We start from the raw sequence: 26,254 nt of genomic DNA, 5'->3' as shown, positions 1-26,254 counted from the left end.
TGGGTTCTGTTGCTTTTAGGTAGCTTCTGGATGGCCAGTGTTGTCACAAGTCCAGTGAAATATTTTTAAATGTCTTTGGCAGGAAAATTATTCTAAAATCTAGTTCTTTTTCATTTAGACACAACCAACCTTACTTTTATTCATTCTTTTTTTCTGCTGGGAGTGGTATAGATTTATAGATAACCTAGATATAGTTAAGACTCGCATGCACCAGTGCAATCACAAAATTAGTACATGGTAAATCATTTGCCATCATATCATTTCGTTGATGGATGCTTTTCTTTAGACATCAGATACTATAAAACCACACTAGAAAATTGTTTTATTACTTATAAAACATTTCAGAAAAATAACGTTTAAGGTATAGTGTTCAAAAGTTTTAATGAACTAAAAAGTTCAATACAACATTCGTCTTTCTTATTTCACATTAGCATGTAGTGAGTTAATTGTAATTGAGCCTTAAGTTGTTTGAAGGGTGCTTTGATTTTAAATTCAGACACTTTTTTGCTAAGAGTAGGTTTTAACAGAAGCCTTGGCTTTTTGCCCTCCCTGATGTGGTATCACTTCTTAAGGTTTGTTAAACCGTGATAGGTGGAGAGGGTGTGTGGTCCTTGATCAAAGAGAAGGATTTATTTTATACAGGCTGTCAATAGAAACAGGAAGGTAATGGTTGCTGGGAACACAGGATACATTAGTGAATGAAAATCTGAATGTTATCGGTGATCTGTTGTCTAAGATTTAGTTTGATAAACGGTTTGTCCCTAGGCAGCTCAGTTTCAGAAAGTCACTCGAGAAAGTAGTAAGCCACAGGGTGACCCGGGAGAGCACAGGGTTCATAGCATTTCATAGGTCCGACAGGAAGCCTACTCTCCAGGCAGAATTTGTTGCTGGTGCATCCTGGTACTTTGTCAAGTTTCACAGTGAAAACCAGGATGAACGGGCTCAAGAATTGTGCTCAGGAGGCCCAATGCTGCTGGCAGCAGGGGACGAGGAGTGCAAAATCTGAGGTGTTTTAAGTGAGCACCTTCTCGTTTCCATTCCGGGCTAAAACTATATCTCTGCTTCGTTTGGAATTGAATAGCATTTACACCCAGCCAGCGCTTTGCTTTGCTTTGCTTTGCTTTGCTTTGCTATGCTTTGCTTTGCTTTGCATTGCGTTGCGTTGCGTTGCGTTGCTCTGTTTTGCTTTGCGAGAGTTTTTACTCTGCTTGGAAAGCCTCGAGTTGTTTTGAGAAAAACAGAAATTGGTCGGGCTGGAGAGAGGGTGACTGACACAGTCCTGCAATTCACAGAGCCGCCCTGGTCGGAGCGCTGCCCGGGGGAAGCGGTAGGGGGCACCCTGCGCGCTCCTGCCCCGTCGCCCCTCCCAGCTCTCCCCGCGCCCTTACGGCGCGGACGTGCTCAGCCCCCGCCTCTCCGGGGCCCTTAAAAGGCGCGCTCAGGGGGCGGCACGGCTTGAGTCGTCGTCCGCAGCCGAGGGTTTCGGACGTCGACTCTGCGCTGCGAGGTCTCCGGCAGCCGCCCATCCCCCCGCTCTCCTCCCGCGCTCGGGAGCAGGTGCCGGGCCCCGTGCTCCTCCGCGGAGCACAGCCGCCGGCCACTCGCGCGGCGTTAGTTAGGACCGATGGAAGGCGCCGAGGCGAGCCCCATGGAGAGCGGCGGCGGGATGCCCTTGCCCGAGGCTCTGGGGGAGGCTGTCGGGTCCCCACGGCACCCGCTGTCCCCGACAGGCGAGGTGGCGGCCGGGCCTGGGGAGCTCGACGGGTCGGCCCAGAGCGCGGAAGGCGAGGGCGAAGGCGCGCCGCGGCGGCCCCTGAGGGCGGTGTACGTGGGCAGCGAGAGCCCTCAGGGCGGCGCCGGCGGCGGCCCTGCGGTGGGCGCGCGGCAGTGTCTGCTGCGGGCCTGCGAGGCGGAGGGCGCCCGCCTCAGCATCGTGTGTTTCGGGAAACTCGACTTCGGGGAGACGGCCGTGCTCGACGCCTTCTACGGTGCAGGTGAGGAGGCAGTACCCCGTTTGCCCCGGGCCCGCTCCTGCCCGCCTGCCTTTTGCTCACGGTCGCCATGGCGCCGGTCCCTCCCCATTCTAGCACCCCCTGCCGTTTTCGACGGCTCTGGGAAAGGGGAGCGTAGGTAGCATGTAACCCCTTTACAGGGAGTCGAACAGAGGCCACCGGCATTTATAGCTCTTTATTATTATCATCATTGTATTAGTTTCAGGTTTACAGTCCGTTGGCTAGACGGTTATATAGTTAACGAAGCGATTTCCTCCATTACGCTGTCGGCCGGCTCTGCACGCGGCCATTTTCCTACTACTTGACTATCCTCTGTGCTGCGCTCGCGAAGGGACGAGGAAATACAGATTCGTAGTCACAAAATAGCCAGGAGAGTATAGAGTACAGCAGCATTTCGACCTCTTTATGCTTAAACATCAGATGGCCCAAGAAACCGCCCGTAGCCCAATTTTGCGGCAGAGGTGTCCGAACCCACGTGCGGCGGACTTATGCCGTCCGTGCTGGGAAGTGGGCCGCACAGCCTGAGGCGGGCGGGCCGGCCAGCTAGGGAAGTTTCATCTGTATTTATTTGCAGCCGCTCCCAGCGCTGGCTAGCATCACCGCCTCAGCTCCGCCTCAGATCATCAGGCATTAAATTCTAACAGGAGCACTGGTCCCTGGTGCCAGAAAGGTCGGGGACCGCTGTCTTACAGCAATGGGTCCTACAGCCCTGGTTACACATTACTATCACCTGAGGAGCTTCTCAAGCTCCCAATGCCCAGACTGTATCCCAAACCAACACCTTCAGCATCTGAAGCCTCTGATTGTTTAATGTTTCCCGGGTGACACCATTCTCAGCCCAGGGCGGGAATGGGTGCTTTACAATTGAGTGCGTGTGGGTGTGGGGGGGGAGGTTGCGAGGGCGGGGGGTGCTCTTAGAAGTGTCCCAGCATTGTTTCGCACACTTTAATTCCAGCCCTCAAAACACATCGACGGTGGGGCTGTGCTCTATCCACCACTAGTGTGGTAGACAGCTTTTATCCCATAATGCACAAACATTCGGAGATCAGGGTCTCTTCTGTTGCTGGAATGGAACACTAGACCTCTAAGCTCATTGTGGTAAGTGTGCCATGAGACCCCAGCGTTAAATTCAATACTTTTGGTTGGCAAGAGTTTCTCCAGGTGTGGCGTGGACTGTTGGTCGCTCGACTCTTTTCCTTACCCACCCTTTGAAATCCATGTGACAGGCCTCTGGCACTTGGGTGACATTCATAAGCATCGTCTGTGAGACAGTAATTACCTGGGAGTCCTTATGCCTTGGTTTCTCCACTGGTCAAAAGAACCTTAAGGTGCCTCCCTTAAACCTGGAAGCAGGTGGGAAGGTAAATAGGGGAGTTTCTCTAACAGACTTGCCGCACCATGCCGAAGTGGTCAGCTAGGTTTATCACCGTTCATCCTTTGCCTGGGGAACACTGATCTGTTTTCTGCAGAACAAGTCCTCACCAGCTGGAAGGGGGGCGGGGTGTTAGACTTATTCAAACAAGTCACAGCTGGGCCAGTAGAAAACAGTCTCGAAATTTCTGACCACTCTGAGTATTTTTTCTTCAGTACAGCATCGTTTTAGAAAAGTTGTTCAGGAGCCCACTCGGTTTTCTCTACTTTCTCTTCATTCTCCTCTGAAATTGGAGTTTGAATAAACTCTTCTATGAAAGGTCAGTGTCCATTTTGCCCATAGTCACAACTGTAGCCTCCTGCGTGCTGGTGTCAACTCTGAAAAATCGATATGCTGTGGCATTGCTTCTCTGGTGGTGGTGGTTGTGGTGTGTGTAGCAAGCCTCCGTCTATTAACAGCCTCCTTCCTTCTGGTTGAGTGTGAGAGTTCAGTCCACCAGAAATCTTGGCCTTTCAGTTCTAGAGCTACACAACAGGAATTTAACTTTTTATTGCTCTGGGTCCAGATTGCCTCGAATTTTTGGTTGTGCCATGTACCTCTGGTCGACCTTGGCCTGCTCTTGAATCCATCATTTCTCGGCACATCATTATAACTAAAATCCTTTTATAGGTTCGATAAAGGTTATACACACCTCCAGTAAGCGGATTTATGGAGTGAACAGACGACCCTCACCGTCACCTCTCGCGGCTTCCTGATTTCTACCACTCAGGTTTTTTGGCATCTCCACACAAAAGATATGGATCTGTCACTTTGGCTTCCTTTGTAAAAAGTTCTAAAACCACAGCTGTCCAAGTATGGTAGCCACAAGTTTCCATTTCAGCTAGTCAAAAAATCAAATAAAGCCGGTTCCTGTTTTACCCTAGCCACATTTCAAGTGGTCAACTGGCACAGTGAAGCGAGAGCATTTTCCTCATCGCCGAAGGTCCCATTAAACAGTGCTCTTCTAGAAAAATGCTTGAGAGGGAGGGAGACTATTGAATTGCCCCAAGGGTATTCTAGGGAGGATCATAAATGTGAACTGTAAGTGCTTCCTATCTCCTTTTCTCATAACAAGTCAAAGCTGGTTACATATCACCAGTGCCCGGGTGATTTGATGGGCTGCAGGAGAGCCCCAGGCAGGCCCGCATCCCAAGCAAGAAAAGTAGAAGCTGTTGTGAAAGAAAAGCGCCGTCGGCTGCGAGAGGTAGGAGCAGCGCAATGGCTTTTTTAAAATTGTGGTAAAATATACACCACATAAAATTTGCTGTTTTAACCATTTTAAGTGCGTTTCAGTGGTATTAACTACATTTGCACTGTTATGCAATCGTCACCAATATCCATCTCCAGAATGTTTTCATCATCCCAAACAGAAACTGTACCCCTTAAACAGTAACTTGCTCTTCTTCCCTCCCCTTCCCCCCCCCCCAGCCCCTGGCATCCACCATTTTGCTTTCTGTCTTATGAATTTGCCTGTTGTAGATACTTCATATAAGTGGAGTCATACAGTATTTGTCCTTTCGTGTCTGGCTTCTTTTGCTTAGCATAATATCTTCAAGGTCCATCCATGTTGTAGCTCTTATCAGAACGCCCTTTTAAAGGCCAAAGATATTCCATTGTGTGCATGTACCACATTATGTTAATCCACACATCTTTGAATGGGCATTTGGGTTGTTTCCACCTTCTGGCTGTTGTGAATAATGCTGTAATGACCTTGGGTATATGAACGTCTGCTTTTATGTGGAATTGCTGGGTTATATGGTAATTTTATGTTTAATTTTTTGAGGGATGTCCCATTCACTTTTAGCAGAGGACCAGCCTTTATTTTATTTTTTAGCATTTATCATCCATCTTCAAAGATGAGAGTTTTGAATTCAGTAGAACTATCAGATTTAGCAAGTGAAGGTCAATATAATGATTTTTTTAAAAATTATGGTTATTTTTCAGTCCTAAAACTTCCATTTGGTTCTTTAATTGCTGAGACTTTGTTTTTTCTATTATTTTCAAAGGTGTTTTCCCTTACTTCTTGGAGATTTTTTTTAATACCTACTTAAAGTCTTCAAATAATTCTGATAACTGTGTCATCTTGTCGTTGGAGTCTATTGATTTTCTTTTCCTGTGTGAGTTGAAACTTTCCCGTTTTTTTGAATACTAAGTAATTTTGGATTGTATCCCGAACATTTTGAATACTGTGAGGTTCTAGGCCTGGTTTATAGCCTATGGAGTCTGTTGATGTTTTTACTTTAGCGGGCAGTCGGTCGAGTCGGTTTAGGCTGCCAAGTTCCATTTCAGTTATGGTGTCATTCTGATTTCAAAGCCCTTTTACTGCTGTTTGGCTTTGTACTTTCTGGTTTGCCGCGGTTCCCCTTTTCAGGTCTGTATATTGTATTGTATGTTGCATCGGTATATCACATTGTGTGTTCACCACCCAAAGTCAAATCTTCCGTCACCACATATTTGACCCCCTTTACCCTTTTCCACCTCCCGTCCACCCCTCTTTTCTCTACGGTAACCACTAAACCGTTGTCTGTATCTATCAGTTTTTGTCTTGTTTGGTAGTGCACATATCTTGATCATACTTATAAAGTTATAAAAATGATTTATTTTTTGTCTTTCTTAGAAAAACGATATTGGAAAGCAAAAGGTAGGCAACCAGATAGAGGTTCCTGATGTCCCCACTCTTCCCCACCCACCTTTTGAGTTGAAACTGCTAATCCAAGAAATTAGTACCCATCCAATGCGGCTTGTAGGAAGGATTTGTTGACGACCTGACATTGAATTGGTAGTATCTCCTCCTTACGAGATTGGAAAAATAGATTTAAATGACACTTCACAACATTCTTTCCATTGACCTGCACTCGAGTATGCTGGAAATGAGCAGAGTGGGTGAGATAAGATCTAAATATGATTGGCGTTAGTAGGAGGTGCCTCCTGTCCAGTAAATCTGGGTTCTGTTGCTTTTAGGTAGCTTCTGGATGGCCAGTGTTGTCACAAGTCCAGTGAAATATTTTTAAATGTCTTTGGCAGGAAAATTATTCTAAAATCTAGTTCTTTTTATTTAGACACAACCAACCTTACTTTTATTCATTCTTTTTTTCTGCTGGGAGTGGTATAGATTTATAGATAACCTAGATATAGTTAAGACTCGCATGCGCCAGTACAATCACAGAATTAGTACATGGTAAATCATTTGCCATCATATCATTTCGTTGTTGGATGCTTTTCTTTAGACATCAGATACTATAAAACCACACTAGAAAATTGTTTTATTATAAACCATTTCAGAAAAATAACGTTTAAGGTATAGTTTTCAAAAGTTTTTAATGAAGTAAAAAGTTCAATACAACATTCGTCTTTCTTATTTCACATTAACATGTAGTGAGTTAATTGTAATTGAGCCTTAAGTTGTTTGAAGGGTGCTTTGATTTTAAATTCAGACACTTTTTTGCTAAGAGTAGATTTTAACAGAAGCCTTGGCTTTTTGCCCTCCCTGATGTGGTATCACTTCTTAAGGTTTGTTAAACCATGATAGGTGGAGAGGGTGTGTGGTCCTTGATCAAAGAGAATGATTTATTCTATACAGGCTGTCAGTAGAAACAGGAAGGTAATGGTTGCTGGGAACACAGGATACATTAGTGAATGAGAAATCTGAATTTTATCTGTCTTCATTTCTGTGATCTGTTTGTCTAAGATTTATTTTGATAATTGATTTATCCTCAGGAGGCTCAGTTTCAGAAAGTGAGTCCAGAAAGTAGTAAGCCTCAGGGTGGCCCTGGAGAGTACAGGCCTTGATTGGCTGACTTCCTTCCCTGACTGTCATACCCTACCTGCTGACCCTTGATGAATCTGTTACCCTCCCTGAGCTTTATTCCACTTCCTTCAGAGTGTAGCAGACACCTTCCCTGCCTGCCTCACACCGTGGTTCTGAAATTCAACAAAGATATCTGTGGAAGTGTTTTGTAAATGGCAGAGCAGTGACCATGGTGATGATTCACGCTTTAAGATCATTTATCGTGTCTTTAGGGGAAAAGAAAACCTCGATTCCTCATACATAATAAAAACTCCAATCTGATGTTCTATCGTTTAGCATTATAAATCTGCTAAATTAGTATCTTAGAAGTTCTAAAAATAAGCTGGTTTAATATTGTGGTATACATCCTCCAGGTAAACTTAGGCTGGAGTGACAAATGTCAGGCAAAAAATGTTAATTTTGGGTTTGAGATAATTTTCCTATTGAATATGAATTACTCAGAAGTATTTTTGAGTAGCAATATCAATCTGTCCTGTGTTAATTTAGACACTGAGTAGTCCATATCAACTCTTGGTGGAGCCGTGGAGGGGCTCCTCAGTGGATGTGATGAGGACATTGTACAGGTCCCTGCAGAGAATGTTGAGAAGGCAAAGGAAATAAGGAACTTGTGTTGCTAGGTTAAAACTTAATCTACTCAGTGATAAATTACTCCACCAAGTTATAGATTTCCTATGAAAATGGCCTGCGTAACTTGGAGGCTGCTGTTATTCATTCCTGCCTGTTCCCCCTTCCCATCCTTCTTCGTGTTCCTCCCTTTGCTTCCTTTTCTTTATTAACTAATTATAGCAGTCCTCATTGCTGTTAAATTAGCATCTACATCACTACTTCTTAATAGCATCTCTAGGAAACACATTTTTTTTTTGAGTAGGTAATAGAGTCCAGGGAACAATCATATAGGAAGAGTGTCTATTTAGCTGCAGTGTGATTTTTGACTCCAAGCAAATATCTGTGGGGAGCAGTTATTTGTTTGAGATAAATTTACCAGGCTAGGTTGAAAATGTTTCCTCAGCATATCTATTTTTCTTTTCTTGAGCAGCTAGCTCTAAAGGGTAAATTTGGATATGTTAGTTTCCTATTTAAAACCCCTCATGATTATTTTTTGAAAAAATGTTTTAGATGAAACATTGATACTTTGGTTATTTATTTTTTGAGTTTTCACCTTTTAGTGACACATAATAAAGTATTTGAGGATGAAATTGTATGATATCTGGGATTTGCTTCAAAATAATGTGGAAGGGTGGTGTTGATGACAGTAGAGATGAAACAAGGATGGCCATGAGTTGATGATTGTTGGGGGTGGTAAGGAGCGGGTATGGGGGTTTTATTATACTATTTTGTCTACTTTTAGATATGCTTATAATTTTACATAATAAAATTTTAAAAACCGTACCATAGATTTCCCATTGCCTCAAGGTGGAGTCCAGCCCTCTTAACATGGCCTTCAGGCCCAGTCCACCTGGCACCTACTAACCCTTCCAGGTTCACTTTCTCAGGTGTTATGGTTCCATGAAATTATATGCAGTGGCCCTAACACCTATACCTCATCTTATTTCTGGCCTTTCGTACTTGCTGTCTTCACTTCCTATAACACTTTTCCTTCCCTTTCCACACCATCCCCCCTCCATCCTCACTGTGATTTGCTTGCCTAATTCTTATGAACCCTCAGGTCCCAGACAATATCACTTCCTCCAGTCCTCCCCTGATTACCTTCCACCAGAATGTGGGTTAGGTACCTTCCCATAGCTGCTTCTGTCGCTGTTTCCCTAACTAACCCTCCTCACAGTGATTCTAACCGTCACATCCTTCCTGTCACCCCTGTTGTATTATAGGCTTTTTTGAGGAAAGGGATTATGCCTCATTCATATTTCTATCCCAGTACTCAGTACAGTGCCTGACATATAGCAGGCAATCCATAAATTAGAGAGCAAAAGGTTTGGCCTCAGGTCCCAGAGAGTCTCTGCAGAGCCAGTTGTGCCTGGTGCTGATGTGGCTTCTGCATGCTGCCCGGTTTCTTCACACCCCTGTTTATGTTGCCTCTGTTCTGTTTCATTGGGATTTTCAGTGACTTCTTGTGAGTCATAGCAGTGTAAGCATAAGTTTAGATATTACTTTCTAAAATCTCTACATGTGGTAGGGAAGGTCTAATCAAACTTGGAGCTTTTATACTCTGTCAGAAGTGATGAGTTTTGAAATGGCGTCCAATACTACTAAGAAATTTAAACGTGCTCGTTATCTATGTAATACGTTGTTCCCTGTTTTGAATAGGTCTCTCAGGAAACAACTTCAGTGGCATTTGATCTTCATTGTCAAGTTGATGTCAGACATGTGAACCAGGAACATGGCACAGGAATGTTATTACGGCAGTTTGAAATAGGAAAAAGAAAAAAAAATGAACACAATATCTCTAGACAGGATGCATAAAGAAATTGCCATCTGTTCATCATATGATGGAATGCTATGCTGAAGTGGAAATGCATGAACTAGAGCTAGACAAAAAATTGGTGGTGTTACACCAAAAACAGCAAGTCGAAGCATACATATGATGTTATGCTATTTGTATAAAGTTCAGAGACAAACATGCAAATCTAAATAATATACTGTTTAGGAATTGATATATTATAATAATATGTAATCGAATTTACATATATGCATTTATATGCAGGGAACTGGTGAATCAGGAAAGAGATGTTCCTCAGGCAGGAGGGAGAAGATGTAATTAGGAAGTGGCATGTGGGGCTCTGACAGTACAGATAATGCTATGTCTTGGGCTGTATGGTTTTTCATTTTATTATACTTTATACTTCATATATAAGCTAAATATATTTTTGAATATGATATATTTCCTAATAAAATAACATTAAAAGTAAATCCATCAGCAATTTTTAAGTGAGGCTGTATTCCTAGCATTTGAAAAAGAAATTTTTTTAAAATTCTTATTGCTTTTCTGGAATTCATGGGGTAATTTTAATCAAATCACCTTTCATTTGTGCTTTGCCTAAAGGTTCATGGTAGAAATACAAATTGCAGTAGCTCTCCATTGGTGATCATCAGGAAGTGGCTTAAGTAGACAGATCACCTCTCTCCCTGACACCCTTTCTTCTTGTTCCTCTCAGATGTTGCTGTGGTGGACATCAGTGATATCTCCAGACAACCTTCGCTCTTCTACCATCTTGGAGTTCGAGAAAGTTTTGACATGGCCAATAATGTGATCCTGTACCATGACACCAACGCTGACACTGCTCTTTCATTGAAGGTAAAGGGTATCGTTCGCCTTCTCTTGAATACTTGATAAACAATTGTGCAATTCCTTCCTTCCTACCACAGGTTCTAGCTCACACAGATGACTTCCTGGCCACTGTGTGAGCATATGTGATACAGATGTGCATTTGCAGGCAACTTGAATGTTTCCAGGCTCATTAGGGAAGTGAAGCTAAAACTCCTGTTAGTTTCCGTTGAAGCAAACATACCACTCTGAATTCTTTCATAAACAATTTGATCCAAACCTACACATTAAAAAAATCATTTCTCAACTTGGATAATAATAAGACAACATTTAACAGTTACCAAAATGGGCAGAAAGTTTTAGCATAGGTATAATTAGTATTTAATGTTATTTTTTACCCCAGTTTAAATCAGAGCAGAACTGAAAGGTTGTGTGTTCATGCACAACTCAGTAATAATTGAGAATTTAAAAAAATGTAATATTGCAAATTTAATACAAATGCTTTTTTGGATAACATAGTACTTTAAAAATGTGCATGTTTGTAAAATACCAACTTCTAAGGTGAGTTACTACAAAATTCAGTTAATAAATTGATATTGTTGAATATCCATTTTTTATAGAATATTGTTGAATATCTTAGTGTTGGTCAGACAGTCTTGGTCTCTGCTGTCATTTCAGGAATAAAAGATTAGTTTATTTACAGCAGTGTTATTCAACCTTGATTGCACTTCAGAATCACTTGGAGAGGTTGTAAATATCCCAGTACCCAGGCCATACTCCAGACCAATTATGTCACAATCTCAAGGGGATTTTTTAACCTCTCAAATGTGCATCCAGGAGTGAGAGAACCAGTGGTTGAGAGTTAACTTTCACAGACATCATTTCTAAATGTCTGGCACCCTTAGCATTAAAAATCAGTAGTATATAAATAACAGTTTTGTGATGGACATTTTTGTTTTTGTTTTTCTGTTTTTTTTTTTTGAAAATACAGCAAAACTTTTATTTTACTGAGCCATTTGAGAATAAGTTGCCAACATTATGCCCATCACAATTCTAATAGTTTAGTGTGGAGTTTGTGTTTCTTGAGGTTTATTATTAACCAGATTTTGGAGGGCTCTTTAATAATTTGGGATTATTTTCTGGGAGAAACACCACCTGCTTCAAATATGTAATGTGATATATGTGTTATATATCACATACACTTTGTGTGTGTGTGTCCTATAATTATAGTGCAGCACTATATTTTAAGAAGCCATGTGACATTGAAAGAAGAAACTATTTTATTATACTGTACATTGTAGAATAGTTTCTTAAAAGGCTATAAGCCAACTATATTACTTTAAATATTTAGATACTAATTTTCTTTTACTGATTTTCACTAAGGTGATTTTTCTCAGAAATATTTAGAATTATAAAATATGAAAGTATAGATTATTAAGCTATGTTTTGATGAGAAACATGAAATTATAGTATACTTTTTTTAATTCAATACATTTTTTTTCTCAGCTTTGTCTTAATGAACTACTCTGGAAAGGCCTGTGACCTAGATAAGTTTTAATTTTTAATGATACAGAAATATATTTTCTAAAAGGGAAATGGGTAGTCAGTTATATCTGATACCATGAGAAGCAATCTGTGCTTGTCATCAGATAATAGAAATCTCAGAACATGTAAAACATGGAACAGCTGTTTAATTATGTTTTCTTTTTTGACAAATGTTGGCTCGCAGTATATAAAGGATAGAGTTGAGGGCTGCATAACTATTATGCTAAGTTAACTGACTAAAATTATGGTCATTAAATTTGAAAATTTCTAGACACTTATAGTAAGGTGTCAGGAATCCTTCAGGAAACCAGCAACACTCCTTCTGTAGGAAGGCTGACTGTGGAAGTGGCCTGCAGCCTTGAATTGATGAGTCAAGAAGAGGTTCAGATACCACGGGGCTTCCCATGCACTTTCTTGCTGTCCCTGACATTCTTTACTGGGAAGGTGAGGTATAGGACATTCAAGAGCCCCAAACTTGAATTTCAGACTATCTTGGTACAAAAGCATTGCCACTGCTGTGAGAAAATCATTATAACTATTTATGCCCCCAGTAGTTCCAAAGCTAACCAATTATGATAAATTTTCCTTAGAAGATGAATTTACAATTCTCTGAGGCTCATCCTATTTGAAGCTTTTTGCGGGAAAAGGTTTCAAATGATTAACTCTTGCTCTAATTGGGTTCTGGATGATGAGTCGGAACAAAGTACTTGATTATGGAAATGAACTATTTTGGAAAAAAGCTATATTCACCTTTTCTTTTTCTTTTCAGGAAATGGTAACCCAGAAAAACCAAGTAAGTATTATATTTTCATACTTTTAACTTTGTAAATATAAACATGTAAAATGCTTGCTTGAAAATCCCACAGGACCTCTCTGGTCCATTTTGAGTTCATTTTTTGTTTCTGGTGTAAGGTGTGGGGCTCCAGTTTCTTTCTTTTGCATGTGGCTATCCAGTTGTTACAACAGCAATTTTTGTAAAGGTTATTCTCTTTCCCCATTGAATGATCTTGGCACCCTTTTCAAAATCAACCCATCATAAATGTAAGGGTTTATGTCTGGACTTTCACTTCTAGTCCATTTATCTGTATGTTTACCCTTATGTCAGTACCATGATGTTTTGATTACCATAACTTTATAGTAAATTTTAAAATTAGAAAATCTGGTTCTTCCAACTTTGTTCTTCTTTTTCAGTGTCGTTTTAGCCATTTGGGGCCACTGGCAATTTCATATGAATTTGAGAATCTCCTTTTTCATTTCTACAAAAAATGCCGTTGGAATTTTGATAGGGATTGTATTGCATTATATATTGCTTGAGCATTATCAACATCTTAGCAGTATTAAGTCTTCCAGTCCAAGAACACAGGATATCTTTCCATCTATTTAGGACCTTTATAATTTTTTTTCAGCAATGCATGTACTTTTCAATGTACAAGCCTTTCACCTTCTTGGTTAAATATATTTACAGATATTTTATCCTTTTCAGTGCTCTCGTAAATGAAATGGTTCTCTTAATTTTATTTTTAGGATAGATTTAAAAAATACTTTTCACAAAAATCTTTAACATTTATCACATTTTATTTTATTATTCATTATTTGATTAGAGTTCCATAAAAACGATTTCTTTTTCCTCAATTTTTAAATTCTTATGCTATTTTCTACTGCTTTAGAGTTAAAGATAACCACTTTCAGCATTTTATCATTTCAGAAAACGTGTTTATATGATGAAAGATCTAGGTTTTCACTTTATGAAGATAAGAGTAAAAATAATAGCCACCCTGAAAAACTATTCAACCTTGGAACTTTCTAGTAGAATGTGATTAGTGTGCATAGTCCACAGATATTCTTTAACTTTGTTTTAATTTTCCTTTGTGCAAATAACCATACCTTCAAAGTTATGGTATATTTTGCAGGTTGATTTCCCCCTGGAAGTCACATCTGCGACTGAGTTTAGTGAACAGGAGATTTATTAAGGAGTGCCCTTGGGTTCAATGCTGAGGAAGAGGAGGGAAGGAAGCAGGAGTGGGCAGAGAGAAATCAAGCTGGGGTGCAGGCTCAGTGACAGCTTTGGTAGATCCTGTGGGAAACTCTGGATCTGGAATGGCCTTTCTGAGTTGAGATGAGATGGCCAGGCTTTTGTACTCCTGCATTCATCCTTCGTTGGAAGAAATATGACCTGGTGTGAGGTACTCTCTGCAATTGAGGCAGTTCCAGAAGGGGCCGACAACAGGGGCTGATAGCTGCAGCACTCCCAGCAGCTGAGGCAACATGTTCTTCCTTGAAGGGGGGTCCGAGTGTGTGTCTGAGAGTCTACCATATTATTATCATTTTATTATAGAAATATATAAATCATATATACCCTGAGACTAAGGAATGTATCACTAAGTCTGGGAGGCACAGAAATAATTTCTTTATTAAATTGGTAGGTAACTACTGGAAGCTATATGTAGCCTTACCAGAGAGGAAACATAGGGACATACACTTTCCATGTCCCCCAGGAAAATTACTAGGAGAAGATGAGATATTCCACCCAGTACTTATAGAAGGAATTGTTAAAAAGTACACTAGACCATATTTTCATTTGTCATGTCCTAAAAACAGTTCATGGTTTTTAGAAAGCAGACTTAAATTTCCAAGCTTGAATCATGTTATTAAAAAACTAATCTAGTCATTGATCCCTGAACCAGACTTTTTTCTGGAAAGCCAATCAGATTTAATAGAAACTCATTGCTCCAATAAAAATAATTATAATTCCAATAAATTGGAAAATCTTTGAGAAACAGACATTGACAGTATTGGGTATATTGTCTACAATATTGGAATTTTTTTTTTACCTGGTTTACAACCACTTTTAGGCTTGGAGTTTAGAGTAACAGAATTTCTCCTGGTCTTTCCCTCCTGCCTTCAATTTTTCATTTTGCTATGGGCTGGGATCTAAAATTATCAAAGATGATATAGATTGCTTAGGGGCACTTATGGTGAAAGGACAATTTAATTTCTATATCCATTGGGATTTTCTGAGTTCAGAATCAGAATTTTTATCATTTTCATTAGTGAAGACCCAGTTTCAAACAAGAAGGCTGGCCGTGCCCCATAGTAGATGGAGAGGAAAAATTTTATTTTGCACATGGAATGTGATTTATGTAAAAATCTCTGCCCTTTGAATATTTATTTCACTTGTGTAGCTATTTTTAATTTCTACCTCAACTTAAATTCTCTGTTCAAATCTTTTGTTCTTCCTGCCTCATGCCTGTTCTTTTTTAAATCGGAGTACTCTGGAGATGTGAACCACAAAACTTTTCTCTGTGCCTCTTGGTTATCTCAGAAGCAATGTCACATTTCACAGGGCCAATGTCAGAACCAAAATATAAATATTTAATTCCTCCTACCAGCTAAGTCTTTGGTATCCCATGATACCCAGTTATTTCCTTTAAGATACAATTTACATATCATATTAGTCATCATTCATCTATATGTTTGTGTTGGGTATTTTGCATAACATGTCTTTCTTTAATATTTCAGAATTAACCTAGAATGACAGTTAATGATAAGGATCCTGGGAAGGGATGGGGAGGACATGAGATTTCTCTAGCTCTGTGGTTATGTGTGGGCCAGTTGGTTAATCTTGCTGGGTCTTGGCTTCCTCCTCTATAAAATGAGATGATTAATAACGTGATTACTGTGATTTATACCAGCTCCGAAATAATTCTGTGACACGATAGCCATTCAGTTGTTTGAACAAAGCAGATGGACTATTGCAGTGGTTCAGCTGGCACTACATGACATGTTTTCAGCAGGAATATCTTCATTTATCTTTGAGCTCCACATAGCCTAATTATCTAGTTGAAATTGTTATTCAGCTTTTGTATACTCGTTTCTCTTGTGACTGGACAGATATAGAAAAGTAGCAATGTAGAATGCTATTTGCATTGATCTTAAAAAAGTGCATTTACCTGATTGCACCTGTGCTGATTTTTAAAAATTGACCTTTAAATGACTAGACAAAGAATTATATCTATTAGGCTTAAACCTTGTAATCATTTTGGAGTGGCACCCCACTTAGATTTTCTTAATGAATAGACTTTGTCACACATAGTCATGTTAAATAATTTTTTAAAAAAATTATTGTCCCATATTCATTCACTTCCTCCCCAATATTTCTTGGGAACAATTTTTGGTGCCTTTTTAGTATCAGTTTTCACAAAGGATTTATAACACTTTTGCATTACAAGATAACAAGCTTCGAAGTACCACATTATACAATCAAGCAGTCAAGATATGCATTTTTCTCTAAGTGCTCAGAAATCAGTTTATCTTGAGTAGTGCTAAACCACGTTCCATCTGCCTTAGATTTTCCCCCTTTTCTGACTAGGCCATTTGTTGACTGATTAAATGTTTGTATCATTATAAAAAATGTTATCTGGAAGGTCAAGCTGAAAGTCTCATTATGAAGTCTGTTGGGATAAATTTTTACATATTTTATTTGCTCCAAAGAATTAATATATAAAACTTAAGCTGTTATTGACCAGTTTTGCCGCCTGGTGCTAGCCATAAATAAAAATAAAGGCTGGTACAATGAGGCCCCTGTCTTGGCTTTAGACCCTTGGCCTTCTTGCAGAGGAGCCAGCTAAGGGGCAAGTTCTAAGTGTCCCTGGTTAGTGGCCATGATTGAACCGAGTGGAAAATTAGTTTGAGACCCTGACACATACTGTTCTTCTGGGCTGTCCTAGAGAATCCAGGCAGCCTTTATTCATGAAAATATTCATATGTGAAGCCCACTGAAGAAACTGATGTTTTGGGGCTGCAGGTAGGAGGTTCTATGTGAAACATCTGCATAGAGTGCAGAGGAGGGGCTCTTAGATTTTGGGGGACCATCGGACCCCTTTGTCAGTCTGGAGGAGCATATGGACTCCTTTTCAGAATATATCTTAAAATGCTTACATAAATACAAAGGACTACAAAGGAGATCTTTTATATTGAAACAGCTATCAAAATAGTTGTAAAAGTTGTATGTAGTAATCTACATGCTTCTTTATTAATGTCTCTAATAAGAACAGTCTAAAAACTACTATAATTTTGGAATAGTGATGGGTACAAAATTATTTTGAGATATCTTCAGGAACTGTAATGTGATATGAAAACTTCTATAATTTCTATTAGTGACAAAGTCCCAGGGCCTGCTAAAACTAGGATGCGTTACCTACATTTCTTTTTTTTTTTTTAATATTTTTTCAATTACAGTTGGCATACGATATTAGTTTCAGGTGTGCAACATACTGATTAGACATTTATATAACTTAGAAAGTAATCACACTAATAACTCTAGAACTCATCTGACACCATACATAGTTATTACAAAATCATTGACTACATTCCTTATGCTGTACTTTACATCTCCATAACTATTTTGTAACTACTAATTTGTACTTCTTGATCCCTTCCCCATTTTTACTCACCTCCCTCAACTCCCCTCCCTTCTGGCAACCCTCAAAATGTTCTCTGTGAGTTTGATTCTGTTTTGTTTGTTTATTTCGTTCTTCAGATTCCACATGTAAATGAAATCATATATCATTTGTCTTTATCTGACTAACTCCACTCAGTACAGATACCCACTCAGTCCATCCATGTTGTTGCAGATGGCAAGATTTCATTTTTTATGGCTGAGTAATTGTCTGTTTGTATATATGTACCACCTCTTTTATCCATTCATCCATCGATGGACACCTAGGTTGCTGCCATATCTTGACTATTGTAAATAATGCTGTAATGAACATAGGAATTCACATGTCCCTTAGAAGTAGTGTTTGGTTTTCTTAGGGTAAATACCCAGAAGTGGGTTTACTGGATCCTTCATTGTCTGTTGTTATATCCTTTGTTTTAAAGTCTGTTTTGTCTAGTATAAGTATTGCTACCCTAGACTTTTCGTTTGTTTTCATTTTCATGAAATATCTTTTTCCATCCCTTTACTATCAGTCTGTGTGTCTTTTGATCCAATGTGAGTTTCTCATAGGCAGCATATGTAAGGGTCTTGTTTTCTTATCCATTTGCACAAGTTGTTATACTCGGACATTTGCTCCGTCCTCGTCCCACCAAGTTCTACCTGTTCAAATCCATAGCTATTCTTCTGTATCAATTACTTTGTGAACCTTTTTGTTTCTTTTTTCCAGGCATCTAGTGGAAAGTACTATTTCATCCCGTACGTCGTGACAACTAGCGCTGATTATTTTTTCTGCGAGAGTGGCATCCAGAGGCATGCCTCAGAGTACCTACAGCCCAACTCAGATGCCACCCTGGGTCCACTGTGTGTGCCCCTGGTGGACAGGTTTATTAGCCTTCTGAAGGATATCCACGTGACCTCATGGTAATTCTCCTCAGTAGTCAACAACCCTGGGAGCCTTGCCACAGTCTTCCCTTCACATTCATGGAGGCAATACACCCTCAAAAGACCATAATACACAGAGAATGGGGAATTTCTGCCAATCAGTTTTAAGTCATCCTGGAATCCTTTGTTGTTCCTTACTACTTCACTAAGTTGGGCCATTATGGTATAGCCAAAAGAATAGAACTGGAGTTAGGAGGTCAGGGTTAAGCCTGTGTCTAGCCCCAACTCCCTGTGTAACCTTGATAAATACCTTCTCTGTAGCCATTTTCTCATCTAGAAAATAAGGAAGTTAAGTCACTGATTTTTTTTAATGGTCTTTAAACTCCGAGATTCTGTTTTAAGATCATTTATGAGTATGATTTTCATTCCCTTCTCCAATCATTTGTTGAGGTTGTGTGCCTCAGTAAGGTCATTCTGATCACAAGTTCTTGTGCTGTAAAAGCCAGGATACATTGAGTCCAGCTTAAGCTATCCTGTGACATGTTCTTTGTAGATAGATGTTAGAGAAGAGGGGGATACTGATTCAGAGGTAGGCAGGTTTGAGTTTGAATCTTGGCTCAGGAGATTCCTCACTGTATAGCATTGTGAAAGTCAGTTCATCTCTTTGTGCCTCAGTGCTCAAGAAACCATGCCTTAAAATGTTTTTATTCTGAAACTTGAAGGCAGAAAAATTCTTTAATTTAACCCAAAGATCCAGTCATTTTGCTTGTAGCCAATTTAAAGGATTTACTCCTGTCATTAATGTCACAAGGGGTGGGGGAGGATTTGTCCTTCCTTAAATGAAAATCCAAAGCTGGCAAGCCGACTTAAAATGAAGTGCAAAGGACCACATGTCCCACTTTGACTCAAATCATGGTTTCCTGAACTGTTGAACATTGCTACTGTAGTATTGGTGTGAGGTACACAATTGTTAACAGTCTGTCTGTTCTTCTATCCCATCACCTTTTCTCTGTATATAGAGTTTCTTCTATAGGCTTTATGGGAAAAGAATACTGGAAACATAGACATATGTGACCATATGCCAACATAGAAAGCAATTGGGGAACTTTTTGTGGGACATTCCTGGAAAGTCTCATTCAGTCACACCTTGCTAACTATTGTCTTATTGTACAATGAACGTTTTAGTGAATTTTAGAAAGCTCTCCTAATATCATCTTCTCATGTCTGACAAGGAGGTAGGTTACCTTGAGTCTGCCAGATGAGCAAGGTCCTCGCAAGAAGTGGACTCAAATTTGTTTCTCATTTAGTGTGTATATGTTTTATTAGGAAAACAACTTTTTATTTTATTTAATTTCAAAGGACTTGAAATACCTGTTAGTTGATTCCACCCCTTGAACTGCCAGATACTGGTTAGTGAGAAGGTAAATGGTACTTATAGTTTAAAACATCTATAATGAGAATGGCAGATAAGTTTTTAGCTCAAGTGCCAACTCTGATACATTGCTAAAAGCTTTCTGGAACCCTGAGCTGAAAAGGGATTGGAAACCATTTCCAAGTTCACATTGATTAGCAACATCTTCCCTGGTTCCCAGAGGCAGAAATAGCTGCACATTTATTACATATATGATGTCCCTGAGCCATACTTAATTCAGCGTTTTGTTTATTTGCTTAAAAGTTACTGTTCTTATTAGTTTTCTTAGTTTTTTAACACCATTTTTCAGAATTACCCTTGAAAACAAGACATAAATGTAACTTTTACTTGTCAAATTAAATTAATAACACCTAAAATAAAGCTTTGATGCCTTTATCGTCCACCAAATAGACAATGGCTGTCACCTAACTTAATGACTCATTAGATTAATGATAGAATTTTAAACACTGGTATAATCTGTTGATTTGCTCATCATTGGGGTGATTTGCAATAGACAAGGAAAAAAAAAGCAATGCTTCTCTTTCTGAGGATTGTTATTTAATTGAGTTTATCTTTTTAAATGAACAGCCTAATTTTACTCTCTACAGTCCACTCATTTCATCTACTTAATGGGTTGACGGTATTACTACTTGGCAGTGCCCAGTTGCCATAAAAAAATTACTTGGAAAGTGGGCAAGAAATTTAAATCAATCTATGGCCATTGCAAGTCAGCCTTTGTACAGCAAATTAGATCATTTTAAAAGATTTTAAACCAAGTACCAGATTCCAGCACTGATTCTTTGAGAGGCTATGGTGAGACATTCCAATGTGGATTTAAATTGCTTTAAAAGTTTTCATATATTTCTATTATCATCCAGTTGCCCTTATAAAGGAAGTTTTATGTTTTACATTAGAAAAGCCTTCTGGCAATTGAAAATGACAGGGAGGTAGTGGAAGGACAAAGGTGGCTATAAGCTTCCAGGCATGACTATTGGATTGCTCAAGGACATGTCCAGTTTCCAGCTCTCAACCAACTAAAAAAAGCTTAGTGATTACTAGCTGGGGACACCTGATAGATTCATTTTAAAGTTCTCTTTTTACTGTTTCATGGCTCTTGGAGTTTTTGTTTGTTTTTGTGGGGGTTTTTTTGGCTTTATGATAATCTGTTCATAGTGGGGAAAATAACTATTCAAGTAAGATACCTTCTTGTCCTCTATGTGTTTGAAAATACCAGAGGAAGTGGTGTGGGTGGGATGGTGGAAAGTCCTGTTTGCCATTGAAATACAGGTGGGTCAAATTTGAAAATACTTTCAAGGTATTAATGAAATGATGTTACTATTCAGTGGTTATTTTCTGCAAAATGTGACTAACAAGTAGGACATGTCTCCCGTTTAGTGGTACAGAGAGGCTCAAGTTGGTGAAGCCCTTGTGGTTAGCTAAGTCATGTCAATGAGAACCAAGTTTGTTTGAGCCACTAAAGGAAACAGAGTCATGGATGCTTGGAGATGTAACCAGAAGTTGTCATGTTTCCCTCTCTAGTGCTTCTTACAAAGAAACCTTGTTAAATGACATCCGGAGAGCCAGAGAGAAATACCAGGGTGATGAGCTGGCAAAGGAGCTGGCTCACATCAGACTCTGCATGGATGATAACGAAGTTCTGACCTCAGGCATCATCATCAATTTACTGCTGTCATATCGTGATATACAGGTATGAAATTTGCTTACATAAAGCTAACACATGCTGAGTTCTTCCTTGGCATTAGGAATTCCTCATATGAAGTACTCGTTTACTAGGTTGTGTGGTTAGATATCTGTTTTATAGACAAAATGGGTATGTAGCTGGGTCATAGGTCACCTAGAATATCTGTTGTGGTGGACATATTGGAGAAGTTTCATCGTATTAGAAAGCCGCTCCAGCAAAATCTCATGGTACTGCTCACTAAAAAGAACTTAGATTAACAGGTTATATGCACTTTATGCTAGGCATTGTTCCAAGCCCTTTGCAAATTCTGATTCATTTAATCCTCATCACAAGCCTATAGGGTGTATACTCTATTATCCTCATTTTACAAATGAGAAACAGGAGGCACAGAGAAGTTATGTGGCTTGTCCAAGGTCACACAGCCGTTGACAAAGTCAAGAATCAGACTGAGGCCACCAGCTGCATTGTCCTTGCTCATAACTCCTCTGCCGTGTTGCTTCCTTTAGGCCTTTGTCGTTTCCTTCTTTGTTTACTATCACTTACCAGTGACAGAGCAGGAGTAGTACATACAAGTCCAGGACCTAGGGAATGAAGATATTTATTCTAAGACAAGCATCAGAGACATCTAAAGAGTTCTTGAGACAGAATTTGTGGGATGCAGTACCATGAAGGAAATCAGACATGTTTTCCCTCCAAGTATAATACTATTGAGCCATTTCTGAGGATGCCTTGCCTGCCTTCCCTTTGGAGGAACACCAGCGCAATGTCCCTTACGTGCAGAATTCCACAAATCTCCATATTGGAGATTGTTGGCCATAGGTCTTTAAATTTAAATGAGAGAGACATCCAATTATGACCTAAACCAAGAATAAAGTCAGCCACTAAGGAACTCATGCCCCCTAGTGAGAAACAGATGTATCTAATTGATTTTAATATCAGATGCTGTTAACGGAGTATGACGATGATTACGCCCCATAGGACAAGAGAATGGGAGTAGTCTTTTTTGAGGTCTTTCTTCTGGAGCTGCTGGCTTCCATCTGTCCTTGCCTTCACACATCTCTTTATAACCTTTCGTTGGGACTCTCAGGTTCAAAAGTGAGCCAGAAGCTGCTTGGACTACATTGCCTTCCCTTTCTTGGGCAACTGCATCCAGGTGCAGAGGCACAAAACAGGCATAGGATTTTGGTGGGAAGTCTTCCTCTGCTAACTATAGCTGGCTGTCAGCAAGTCAAACAGTAACAGTGATTCTAAGCCTGGCTGAAAGGGTAGCAGATGGCACCACTCAAAGGGGACCCAGCTGACACAAACACAGTAGCAATTTTTCCTTGGGCAATTTTGCAGTTTAGAACAGTGGTTCTCAACTGGGGAACATGTTGCAGGGTCTAGAGACATTTTTGGTTGTTACATCTCAGAGGGGAGGAGAAAGTGCTACTGGCATCTAGTCGGCTTAACATTCCATAATGCACAGGACAGGCCCACAACAAAGAATGATCTGCCCCAAAGTATCAGTAGTGCCAAGGTCGAGAAACCCTGGTTTAGATGAATTCATTTGTTTTTGGCAAAATAGGAAAGGCTGGGAAGTTTCCTCCTATATGAGCCAAGTGACTGTAAGATTTCTTGTATGTATATATCCAGCTCATTGTAACCCACAGCTGTGCTGGTAGTGGTAACTCTCCTGCATTCAAAACATGATAGCTTTTTCCTAGCTTCTGGGCTGTAAGTAACTTCGCTAAATGCTCTCTGTAGGGAAAGGCTTATATTGGAATACCTAGGCTGTCTCATGTTTATAATTGTTCAGAAAAATCTCTGAAGAACTGAGATTCTTCTCTTTCTTATCTTGGGATCTCTTGCCAACAGGACTATGATTCAATGGTAAAGCTGGTAGAAACACTGGAAATGCTGCCTACGTGTGATTTGGCTGACCAACATAATGTTAAATTCCACTATGCATTTGCACTGAACAGGTAAGAATGATGATTATGTGTAGAGTTTTGAAACAAGCTACCTGTTAAATTCTGCTTTCTTCATTCGTTCAGTGCTCATTGAATATGAACTAGATCATATGCTCAATGCCAAGGTTATGAAAATGGACAAGGCATGGTATTGGTCTTCAGAGACTTCATCTTTGGAACATACTCTAGCTGTGAGATTAGCCATGTAACTAAATTGCTCTAGATCAGAACCATAAATGTCTTAATGAAGGTTTGTCCAAAGTGCTGTGGAAGCATAGCAGAGGGGGGAAGTCATTCTGCTTGGGAGTTTTCTGGGGTCTTTTGAGTTAGGTTTTGAAGACTTAGCATGAATTAACTCACAGGTAGGAGAGAGAGTGTGGGATGGGAGTGGTGAAAAGGTCATTGTACTTGTCCAGAACAGAAATGTGAGCATAGAGTTCTTCATGTGTATTGTGCCTTCAAGGAACATCCAGTGTGACCAGGTCACAAGATACAGGTGAAGCAAATGCATGCAGTGAGGCTCAGTGTGGAGGGTGGGACCATGTCTTGAAAGGATCTTGTATACGTGAATGAGTTTATATTGTCTTGTGGACTGTGTGGGACTAATTTAAGCAACAGAATTAACATTATATTATAGGAAAAGGGGATGCTGTCTTTATGTACTAGTATAATCCGAACTTTGGAATTCAAATTACTAGGCTAGGTAGAGTATGTAAGACTTGGAAGTTCTGGCCTGGAGACCATGAGCCTTACAAGGTTTTATGATAGGGGTATTAGCTAAAATACTATAATAAAGAGACACCAAATGCAATTATTTAAATTAGACTGAAATTTCCCCTTCACGTAGCAGTCTAGACGTGAACAAACGAGGCTAGTCATATGACCCCATCCAGCTATAAGGCGAGCTTGAAAATGTAGTCTTTAGCTGGGCAGCGATATGCCCATCCAAACTCAGCTACTATGGATTTGGAGGATAACTAGGAGTTTGCCATATCCAACCTCACAAAATCCCAGATGCCTAAATGTCTTCGCCCTACAGTCTCCCTTCTTCCCCTGAAAAAGTATAGGAAGAGGAGCAGCATTAGGTGACTATGGTGAGAACCGTGCCCAGATAGATACACTTCCCACTGGGCCTGTTCTCTGCTGGGGCCAAGAATGGTCATATTGACTCATACAGCAGAAAACTCTGGGAGGGAATTCAAACTTGGCTTGAGAGCTAAAGAGTTCTGGCACCTCCTCGTCAACCTTCCATGGCCAACATTTTCCTCAAGGAATAAATGAAGTGAGGGTTGGATGTGACTTGAGTCAGAGGACTCTAGTGTCTGGTTTCTCAGAGGCTTGTATTTGCTTCAGCAGCTGGGTTAGGCTTCAGACTGTGGGCCCGCCATTGGCAGTATCTGCAGGATAGCAGCAACACAGAAGCCCACAGCTTCAGAAGTCTTGTAAACAGAAGAGGTCACTTCACTGCATTCAGAAGCCTGTTCAAAGCCACTTCAAGTTTCCATTGAGTAGTTAAATGGCTGGCCTCTCAATGGCATGGAATCCTTTGAGCAATTTTTATTTTTTGTTGCTACTTTTCCAGATAAGACTTTATTAGATATGCTAATATAGCCAGAAGGTTCTAACCAGGGATCTAGGCAGAAAGATGCTTTGGAAGGAAAATAATGGAATCAAAGTCCTAGGTTAAAAACAACAAAACTTACCTGTTGCAAAGTAGAAGTATATGCATATTTTGCTCCCTGCATCTTTGGGTCAATCAAGACTGTCAACTCTGGCAAAATTTAACTAATTGACTTACTGAGCAAGTGGAGGGGAAATTGAATGTATGATGCAATTATTGGAATTTCTGATGTATTGCTCTGTAAGTAACTTAAGGGGAGTGATGGAAAGAGGAAGATAACTTAGTGGACCCTAGAAACATGTGCAGGGGATATTAATTGAATGTTACTGAATCCAGCCCATGCCACAGGGTCTGCGGGCTTCTTCCAGAATTTATAGCACTCGCCTCAGCCTCAGTCTCTGGGCTACCCAGGAAGGTCATTGCTCGAATGGAGGGATACAGGTCCCCAGGAGGGAACCGTGCGTTCATTGTCACTGCAGTAATCACCAGCCTCCTTTTCTTTGTCTCTTCTGTTTATATTCACTGTTCAATCCTACCATCTTAATTTATAAATTATATTTTTATATAGCCATTCTTTATTACATATTGTGAAGTAGAGAGACAATAATATCTCCCCATTTTTATATTGTATTTGTCTCTAGGTACCTAAAACCATGTTTTAAAAGAAAGATACATATTGGTGGCCATTGTTTCCCTGGCAGTGAAGAGAACCACATAATCCATTAACTTAGAAGGAATCATCTAGTCCAAACCCATTATTTTAGAGAAGAGGAAGAAAGAAATTCAAGGGCCCAAAATATAATAGCTGGTCAATAGGAGAGCTGAGACAAGAACTCCCCAATTTTAGCACACTCTTCTACACTTACTATAATATCATGGCATAATCAATGACATTCTTACTGGAAAGCTTTATCTTATATTTTATTTGCCTGAAGGACAACCAAAGCCAGCCATGGGCCACTTGGAATTGTAGGGACATACTTTTATGTCATGCTTTGTCACATATGATGAGAGCATTACCTAGTAGTTGAATACTAAAGCCACTTTCATAATATATACTTTTTATACCAAAATACCAGTCACATTTTTGCCTGAGAAATGGAGCATATTCTTATCTTCTGAGAAGTGGCCTTGCCAATAATTTATGTTTTCCTTTTCAAAAGGTATGTGAAGGACTTAACACTTCTGTCTGTCCTCTCCACTGGTCTCCCTGAGCCTGTGACATTTTCCTTTTCTCTCTGCTTCCTGCT

At 39.9% G+C, this 26,254-nt stretch overlaps 1 protein-coding gene across 1 annotated transcript in view; it reads left to right on the top strand.

The window, feature by feature from the left end:
* Positions 1 to 1,484: 1,484 nt before the first annotated feature.
* Positions 1,485 to 26,254, top strand: part of MAP3K15 (mitogen-activated protein kinase kinase kinase 15) — an 86,339-nt gene continuing 61,569 nt past the window's right edge. Inside the window, exons 1-6 of the mRNA XM_036226866.1 lie at positions 1,485 to 1,994; positions 10,345 to 10,484; positions 12,769 to 12,792; positions 18,164 to 18,357; positions 21,269 to 21,437; positions 23,289 to 23,395. Coding sequence (XP_036082759.1) covers positions 1,625 to 1,994; positions 10,345 to 10,484; positions 12,769 to 12,792; positions 18,164 to 18,357; positions 21,269 to 21,437; positions 23,289 to 23,395 — 1,004 coding nt within the window. The 5' untranslated portion in view covers positions 1,485 to 1,624. The remainder of the gene's footprint in view (positions 1,995 to 10,344; positions 10,485 to 12,768; positions 12,793 to 18,163; positions 18,358 to 21,268; positions 21,438 to 23,288; positions 23,396 to 26,254) is intronic.

Source organism: Rousettus aegyptiacus, unplaced genomic scaffold, assembly GCF_014176215.1.
Source record: "Rousettus aegyptiacus isolate mRouAeg1 unplaced genomic scaffold, mRouAeg1.p scaffold_m13_p_9, whole genome shotgun sequence".
In the NCBI taxonomy this organism is placed as follows: domain Eukaryota; kingdom Metazoa; phylum Chordata; class Mammalia; order Chiroptera; family Pteropodidae; genus Rousettus; species Rousettus aegyptiacus.
Note: the sequence above shows the minus strand (reverse complement) of the source record. Positions and strands in the feature narration are given on the sequence as shown.